The sequence below is a fragment of the Amphiura filiformis genome, chromosome 14 (assembly GCF_039555335.1).
Source record: "Amphiura filiformis chromosome 14, Afil_fr2py, whole genome shotgun sequence".
Classification (NCBI taxonomy): Eukaryota; Metazoa; Echinodermata; class Ophiuroidea; order Amphilepidida; family Amphiuridae; genus Amphiura; species Amphiura filiformis.
The window spans coordinates 45,593,888-45,604,021 of NC_092641.1; the positions used below are offsets into that span (position 1 = coordinate 45,593,888).

The following is a 10,134-nucleotide window of genomic DNA, read 5'->3' on the forward strand; positions in this document are numbered from 1 at the left end:
ACTGTGAATTTCAAATGGAGTTGTTACCTGAATGAGCGATTCCATTTAAAATCTACATCCCCTACGTGGGAGATTAAGGTCAAGTCTTTTTCAACTAGACTGACCCACTTAGCAACAATGGCCCACTTAACAACATGTTTGTATTATTTAATGGATGAAGAACACCTCACGTCTCCTGATAAGAATAAGAATAATATCTTATTCAATGTATGAAGCGCATTGGGTCAGTGGATGAGGAATCATCTGTAGACGTAGACGTATCTTTGTAAATTATATATAGACCTATTATGTAGTTACAAAATACCAGGAGGAACCTCTGAAGTTTGTATTGCAATGCTCCATGTAGATTCTTCAACATTAGCCATATCAATGTCTTTAAGTAGTAACCGATCTTCGTTCATCGGATACTTTACAGCGACAGAACATTTATTGTTCATCTTCTGTTTTAAAAAAATCATACATTTCGAGGTTTGAGAGCCAGATAGCCTCAACTCACAATACCCTGCTCCCACAAAATGAGCAGAAAGTCGCCAGCGCACTACAGAAGATAGGGTCCATTAATCATGACAAAATGCGATAAAAAAGAAAAGACACTGTGGAGGAAATATTGATTTTTGAAGACCAAGCAAGGAGCCAACTTTATCCTCATTTTTTGAGAGCTGATCATAGTGAGCTACGGCTTTCTGGTTCTGAACCCTCGATTTACATTTATCCAAATAACGGATGTATTTCATTTGGAGTATGCCATAATATAGCCTTAATTTAAATTAGCTTGACTTCAAACCCCTTCAACGATTATGTTTAGTAGCCTTATGTGAAAAGGTCAAAAATCATAACGAACATTTTAGGGTCATTGGATGTTATAGAGGTAAAACAGTTTCGTATTATTAGCGTAAGGTGTGATGTGATGTCATCGAAAACTGACGTGCTCTATACAGTAAGCCAAAAAAAATTAAGGTACCAGTTATGTTCACCCCTTGCAATCCTAAACAAAGACAGATATGTCATACATGGAACCTGCAGTGTATAGCTGCATCTTTTAGCTCGAATTTAAGACCTCATTTGTTGAAATTGTTCAAGAAATAAAGGTATGACGATCCAAAAACCCAAGGAAGATGCCAATGTAAAGGTTGCAGTTTGCTACATTGCGTGCCCTATTGATTTGCACACAATGCGTTCACGAACAAGAGAACCAGCGCCGTGCTTCCATTGATTAACACGTTAAAATTAGCGTCGTGCTTTCATTGATTAGAACACAAAAGTGCAACTTTTGATTTCGTTTCTTTATTAGGTTTTAGACCACCGTTTCTTTAATTTTTAACCAATTTCAACAATTGCGGTCTTAAATCAGAGCTTAAGAGTACAGGTATTGGCTGCTTGTTTTAATTTTGACATATTTGACATATTTCTCTTCATATAGGATTTACAGGGGTGAACACAACTGGTACCTTAATTTTTTGGCTTACTGTATTATGGATAAACAATATAGTATGGCATCTCGTATAAGTAAATATTGGTCAGTAAAAGATATATCTAGGCAAACATAGCCGTCACATCGCGTTACACTAACATCATTACACATGTGCATTATTCATTACACGTCAAGTAGCCATCTCATCTGCCATTTCACGGCAAAAAGAAGTAACTTTCTTTTTCCATAGTACATCGACGGTCTTTAATTTCACTTAAGATGAAGAGTGATACTATATTTTTTATTTAAAAATGCCTTTCACTAACCTCAAAATATAAACACGGTCTTGATACCGCAATCCCGCGGACAGTTATTTACCGTATGTATAGACATAGGTGAGCTATATTGAAAACCGATAGCGTCAACCTTTCCCGTTATACATGTAGTAAATAAAATAGAGTTAAAATGAAAGGTTACAAATGATGACAATTTATTAGATAACCGACTTAAAAAACCCATTCATATCAAATTTCACTGTATTTCTTTCGGTATGGTTAGTATATTATTCATAGTATCATGATTCATGGAAATCATGGAATGCGACATTCGGTTTTTGAGAATTCTTACTCTGCAACATAATTATTAAAGATACAATTCGAGACTGTAGAATATCCCGATTGTAGACAAGATATCAACACAGCATCACCATCTGCTGAAGACGGTAGTCGGACCAGTGAAAACGTTCCAGGTGAGCGAAAAATAGTGTAGTGTTGAAGTTAAAACTTTAATTCATACAATTCGAGGCCTGAATTTTCGAACCCAACAACATTTTATATGGTTAGAAGAAATAGCACATGCAGAAATACAATGCAGAAAAAGATGTCGAATGGACGTTGTGCAGTCATGTGTGTATTATGTCTTACATTGTGTTCTAGATCGAATAGCTTACGGTGGTACTACTCCCCCTGATAAATTGTGTGACTAATTTATTTTTCTCAAAAAATAACTAAACACTGGTAACAAAGTTATGTATATTATAGGGGCAAGGAATCCAATTACTTCACTGAAATTTTAGTGATTCAAGTGGGTCACTATATATGTTAAGAGATGAGGTACATTCTAGAGGTACCTCTTTTCTTTTCATAAATAACGTACCGCTTGTCTTGAGTCACTGAAATTCCAGTGTAGTAACTGGATTCCTTGCCCCTATAATATACATAACTTTTGTTACCATGTATTACTATTTTTGAGAAAAATACAAAATTAGTCATAAGTTTATCTAGGGGTGTAGTACCACCTTAATCCATAAATCGTATCATATACATTAAACGCAAAGGAAATGTTGACTTCACTTAAATCAATATGAAAATAGTATCGTTATTTGCAATTGTGTCATTGACATAGATTGAAGCACTTTGTAAGGCCTCCCTCCGTTACTATAAAAGGTGTCGCTTCGTCACACCGTTACAGAAAAAAGATGCAAAGGGTAACACTTAAGCTCTGGTCATGCAATTTATCTTATTAATTGAAGACATAATTTAGAGCTTTTTGATTTCTTCTTTAATAGAGAAACTATAACGTTGTTTTCAAAAATGTTGGCAATATTGACATACAGTCGATTTGCCAGGCCTCACTGTGATAGCCGTTAAGAGGAGGGAGAAATAAGAAATGCAACATTTCTAATGTTATTTCAAAAAACGTTGGCAATATTGACATCCATTCAATTTCAGGCCTTACTCTGATGGCCGTTATAAGAGGAGGGAGAAATAACAAAAGCAACATTTCTAACGTTTGGGTTTTTTTTTTCAAAAACATTGACATACAGTCGATTTGCCGGGCCTAACTCTGATGGCCGTTAAGAGGGGGAGAAAAACAAAAGCAACATTTCTAACTTTTTTTTTCAAAAACGTTGGCAATATTGACATACAGTTGATTTGCCAGGCCTCACTCTGATGGCCGTTAAGAAAAAAAATAACAAAAGCAACGTTTCTAGCGTTGTTTTCAAATTGTAGGCAATATTGACTATAGTCGATTTGCCGGGCCTCACTCTGATGGCCGTTAAGAGGAGGGAGAAATTTTAAAAGCAACATTTTTAACGGGTTTTTTTTTCAAAAACGTTGGCAATATTGACATACAGTCGATTTGCCGGGCCTCACTCTGATGGCCGTTGCGAGGGGGGAGAAATAACAAAAGCAACATTTCTAACGTTGTTTTCAAATTGTTGGCATTATTGACATATATAGTCAATTTGCCAGACCTCACTCTGGTGGCCGTTAAGAGGAGGGAGAAATAACAAAAGCAACATTTTTAACGGGTTTTTTTAAATCAAAAACGTTGGCAATATTGACATACAGTCGATTTTCCGGGCCCTTCTCTGATGGCCGTTAAGAAGAAAAATAACAAAATCAACATTCCTAACGTTGTTTTCAAAACGTTGGAAATATAGACATCCATTCAATTTGCTATGTCTCACTCTGATGGCCGTTAAGAGGAGGGAGAAATAACACAAGCAACATTCCTAACTTTGTTTTCAAAATGTTGGCAATACTGACATCCATTCAATTTGATATGCCTCAATCTGATGGCCGTTAAGAGGAGGGAGAAATAACAAAAACAACATTTCTAATGTTTTTTCAAAAACGTTGGCAATATTGACATACAGTCGATTTGCCAGGCCTCACTCTGATGGCCGTTAAGAAGAGGGATATATAATAAAAACAACATTTTTATTGACATCTAATCAATTTTTCAGGCTTCTCCGCTAAGAGAGGAAAATGTTGATGTTTATTGCCCGTGATACATATGTTAAATGGAAGATAATATTCATGAAGATTTGAAAGATAAAATTAATGAACAGAAACCACATTATTATCAAGTTTCCAATATAGTCATTCAATTCGGTATGGTTAGTTATATTATAATCATATTTCATTAAAATGAAGAGATATGACATTTAATATTTGAGAAATGAATTTTTTTGTTCTTATTCTGAAACAGAAGTCTTTGTAGCTAATGCAAAGATAAATTTGAGGCTTGAACTTCCGAACCCATCAATTTTTATTTTATGAAAGGCTAAGTGACAAGACGAGATAATAATGAAGTACGAAGAATAAACGCTGTTAGTATACGTGTATTGGGTTTGCTACCTTACATGATCAATATATGTGACGTGTCATGTCAAAAGGAGACACTTTTGGGCATGATTGTAAATGGAGAAATAGCCACAAATCTCCCCAGGGGTGATTTGTTCACAATTTGGGTTTGTTGCGAATATGTGCTGTTATTAATGTTTGAAATATTGTCTGATAGTTTCAGACCGGAATATAACTGGCATCTTGTATTTTTCGAGACATTTTTCAAGGTAATTCCTACTCTCAACATTGTAAATAATATTTTTAAAGGCCGATAACTCAATTTCCAATTTTATAACACCATAACTTACGAACTCAATGGGCTATTCCAGAAAATAGGTGCACACCCCCTATAGAGGAGTAAATTTTCAATCAAAGAAATGTCCGGATTTCCAAGTCTGCTTTCTGAAAACGACTGGATTTCCAGTTGCCAATGTTACTGGAAAAAGCTTGGAAATCCAATCAAATGAAGGAAAAATCACGGAAATGTTGAAAATGAGCTCTCAAATTGAGGATTTCTGATTTTAAACTATTTTTTGCCGGATTTGTTTGCCTTTGGGCACTTTAAAAGTCTGGATTTCCAACAGTCACGACTGGACAAAAAGTCCGGATATCCGAACTCCTCTATAGGGGATGTGCATCTATTTTCTGGAATAGCCCAATATCTTCGCTTAGGAATGTCCGATTTCATTTGGGAAAACGCTGTTGTGGAGCAAAATATCTCTATATTTAAGATATGTAAAAACCTCAAAATTGATAACCTGCCCAAAACTGTCTCCTTTTGACATAACACGTCACATATCTAGATCTAAAAGCTTAAAGCCATAATGTAGGATTTCCGTCAAATTTAAACTTTGTTATTCGTTACCCAAAAGGCTGAAATATCAACTGCCAGAAGGGCTTTCAGTCCATTTTAAGCTTAAATAACAAGGGAAAATGAACAAAACACCACTGGATATTGTGGTCGTTTAACTTGGAGTTCTATGATGGACATCAAGTCATAATTATTACTTTATTTCAAAATGACTCTGTTGACCTACAGACACAACCAATTTTCCTGATTACGAAAACAATTAGCTAATTTCATATTATAAAATCGTATATCTTGGCTAAGCTGCAAATGTTAAATAAATAATGCAAAATTAGAAAGACACTTAACACTTTCAACTTCCTTTTATCAATATAAAAACATTCCCAACACTATTTTCAGACATGTAATCAACTTGTTAGGCCTCTCTCTGTCAAGGTACAGTTCCGTGGCCGTTGAAAGAACGGAAAAATAGAAAGCAACACTTCACAAGGTCAAGGTATACAAACGCAATGGCATACCTACTAACTTCGAGTATACTCAACCGAGCTACCGCGACGTTTTTTTTTAACTAAACCAATCACAAAATATATCGGTCAATATTCACTTGTGTTTCAAATTATTGCGTGCATATCAAATTTCAAACAGCGATGACACGTTAAAATCACCGTGGAGATAGATGTTTTAGTAAACTCTACCAGATAATCGGACGGAAGAATAAGAAAAGCTGATGCCATGCTCTAATTTCCCGAGTAGATCTGAAAATTAAATTGCTAATGCATCAATGTCGATGGAGGTATTGTGGTCTTGTCGAAAGTGAGGAAATTGAAAAAATAAGTAGCGTGCTGTCAAGATGTACATGTCAACAGAGATACTGGTGATTTTTGATTTTTACATATTATACAAACATAATTGTTCAATAGTATTAAAATTTCACACTATATTGGTTATGAGACATATGGGTTAATGTACATTGATATCAACTAGTAAGCACAAATGGCTATTCCAGTTGAAATCCACACACCCCTATGAAAGTCATGTCCCTAATCTTCCAAATGTCAAATGGAGCTACCTGAATGGGTGACATGATGTTACTACTACCTTTACTTCCAGTTCTTACAATCAACTTACAATACAATCAAACACCACATCAGGTGCTCAGTAGCTTTAGTTAATCTACACCTCATCTGTGGAAGATTAAGAGAATGTCGGCTATAGGGGGTGTATGAATTTCAAATGGAATAGTTCAATGTCTGGATTATGTTGCTATGCTACGCATCATATACGCTTCATATACATTGCAATTGACTGCATTCAATAGTGTCAATTGTCTCTCAACTCAACATCTATTACTCCAAAGTAGTGTATAAACGCTTAATGCTTTGTATGTATCTATGACAGATAAATAAATTAAGTTACATCACTTCCCCGCCGGACATACGCTAAAAGCTGAAATGAATTACATCAATAGTTAAAATCTTTCAACATATACCAAATAGTGTAAAAATATATATGTTTATATATGTATCACTTACCGATGGAATTTGCGACAACATGCATGAGCAGAACTGCCCAAGACCAATAGAACACCTCAGCAACCCCCATGGCATATAAACTGATAAATGGCTTAGTTAAGTTCCTATCACAATTCCACTGACAGGTGTGAGTGAAGATAGTAACCGGAAGCAGACGACAGTGTGTATCCACTAGGCTCGTTCAATGAGATTGTGTGCTCCCTTGACGCTACGTAAAGCCCTATATACAGCTGCATTCTTTGGTATTTGAAAATTTACTAACTATACTGGCAACCGCGACCAGTAGCGTGAAGCAAGTATAAATGATTCATAGCCTTTCGATCCTTCCTACTATCAAGTATTCATTAGTGCAATCTATGGAGATACAGCGGCATACTACTATTTATCGTGACCGCAACGGTAAATCGTACACGGGCTTAGCCAAGCGTACACAGACTACATGCTATGGAAAATTGAGTTTTAATTGAGCATTTTTTTGCACTTACCATATATGTAGATCATGCGCAAATATTTTTATTACTAATTAATGATGCATTTTTAAAGATTTTATTAGAATATTCGTAAAGGGCGTTTTGTAGATCTTGGATCTTTTTTATTCATTATTTTAATCATTTGTTCATACATACGCGTTATATAACAGCATATGTGATTGGTCGATAGGCGGGCATAAACAACGTTTATGCCCTGCTTTCTGGTCGTAAACAAGCCGCGTCAGAACCGATGAACGCTCGCGAGTAGGATATACGCGCGTATGCTCGCGAGCTATTTACGCAAAGCGCGAATGATGTACGCGATGTTCGCGCGCGTCCAAACACGGTGGACTGAGCAAGTAAACGTTTTCTTACAATTAGCAATGGAAAAGCTTTTAAAAAGGATAAGAAATTGGTAGTTTTTAGTCTAAAATGACGATATTTTTTAGTTGTGGAGGAAAATAACAGCACGCAGAATGTTACGTATGTATGAACGGGGTACATTCATATATTTTCATGACTAAACATTGTTTATGCCCTCGGCTAAAGCCCTCGGGCATAAACAATCGTTTAGTCATGAAAATATATGAATGAACCCCTAATTTAAGTTTCATCACTATCATCATTGTCATATCTATTGTCGTCATTAAAAATTTAGAAACCATCATCATCATCATCATCATTAGCATAATCATCATCATCAGCAGCATCATCATCATAGTAATCAGCATCATCATCATCATCATCATCATCATCATCATTATCATTATCATTATTATTATTATTAATAATAATATTCTTCTTCTTCTTCTTCTTCTTCTTCTTATTCTTATTATTATTATTATTATTATTATTATTATTATTATTATTATTATTATTATTATTATTATTATTATTATTATTATTATTATTATTATTATTATCGTCATCACCATCATTGTCATCGTCATCATCAACATCATCATCGTCATCGTCATCGTTGCTATCATTATCATCATCGTCGTCATTATCATCATGATCATCGTTGTAGCAGTAGGTATGGCGGCGTTTTTTGTCATCATCATCATTATCATCACCACCATCATCATCGTTGTCATCGTCATATAAATTTATCAAAATCAAGTTCATGACAGCAAGGTGATTGAAATGCTATATTCAAATTATCTGTAGTACATGCATTAGGTTTTAAAGTAGACCTACATACACAGGTAGCACAAAGCCTTTCTAATTAATTGACGATGCTTTTAAGTTAATAAATTTAAGGCTAATTAAAATAGCAAATTTTAAATCATTATAGAATTATCATCTGACTCACGCACTTATATTCCTATCCATACTGCAGACAGTCTGTAATGTAAAGGTGCGGAACCTGAATGTCTGGGTTGGTGTTTATGACAGTCATAAGAATGTGTCATTTTCTACAAATCATAAGAAGTATCAAACATGAATAGATATGGGTATTTTGCGAATAAACATAGTTGCCTTTTAGTATTTAACAGGTCGGCAGACAATGGGGATACGGAAATACAAATTCCATGCCTTTGGTGCCAAGATTTAGAGAACAACAAATCAATAGATAATGTTTTCTGAAAATCACAATCTTTTTTGTGAATATGTGTTTATGCCAACTTTAACAAACATTTTGAAAGTTGCATTAATATTTTCATTGATATTGCTGCTTTCTAGTTATGAGTGTACATTTTGAATTTATTTACCAAAGTGTGACTTTCTAATGGGGTTACCAGAATGGGTGACTCCATTTGTATTCTAAAGGGGTGTATGGATTTCAATCGGAATAGCCCATCTCTCTGGGCATCCGGGACCCCGAAAGTCCACACTATGGACGTGTTGTGTGTTAATCTCATTCATGCTATGTAATCACATGAACAACTTTCCCCTGACCAGTATTTCACAAAGGGCTATCATATACCAATTTTGTAGAAAGCGTTGGAAGCTAATTGTATTTCTGAGCATTGTTACACCTCATTTGTTGTAATGGTCCCAATGTTGATGTCGCAGCGTACATTTAAATGAAAGTAACCCTAGATTTTAACGCTGCAGCAAAACCCTTTTCCATGTATTCAATATCCATGGAAGGACATTTTTCGGCTCTTGTTGGTCAGTAATTTGTTAAATTCCATCTGTTTCAATTTGATATTGAGTGAATAATGACCACTGATGTGAATAATGACAATTGGTATTGGTTATCACATGATTTGCACGGTTGTTTGATGGCATGTAAAACTGAGTCATTTTTAAGAAAAGTTGAACAATGATGGCGCTATTTATCTTAAATATCATCCGAAGGAGGCGCGCTACAAATCATAGTTAAATATTGTTTGCATCTTTACAAGGGTATAGACACTTACATAATGGTATTGAAACATCAGCAAACAGATTTACAAATTACAGGGGAATTTTCAAAAAAACTTTTTATCATGAAATGTAGGGTAGATCTCATATTATTTGAATAAATAAATTTTAAATATATGTAAATAGCGCCCTCAATTTGCACAGAAATGCACAGTTTATAGCATTAAAATGACCACAAAAAAGCAGAAAAGATGAATAATTTGATATAGAAACGATAATCTATGTTACAAATTGCTACAATTATGTGTATGTACAGTTTATTTGTGTGATAGGGTCCAGAATTGAACACTATAATAAAGTTTTGTTAGAAATATTAATAAATTATCACACCAAACAACCGTATTTGGTCTCCTACAAAAACGCATGAAACAAAAAGAATAATATATCGAGAGCCGAACAGATTTCC

At 34.8% G+C, this 10,134-nt stretch overlaps 1 protein-coding gene across 4 annotated transcripts in view; it reads right to left on the reverse strand.

Moving 5' to 3' along the window:
• Nucleotides 1–7,289, reverse strand: part of LOC140170180 (neurotrimin-like) — a 116,245-nt gene extending 108,956 nt beyond the window's left edge. For all 4 annotated transcript variants that reach the window (XM_072193509.1, XM_072193507.1, XM_072193508.1 and 1 more), the window contains exon 1: nt 6,886–7,289. In XM_072193509.1, the coding sequence (XP_072049610.1) occupies nt 6,886–6,955 (70 nt within the window). In that variant the 5' untranslated portion in view covers nt 6,956–7,289. The remainder of the gene's footprint in view (nt 1–6,885) is intronic.
• Nucleotides 7,290–10,134: the final 2,845 nt, after the last annotated feature.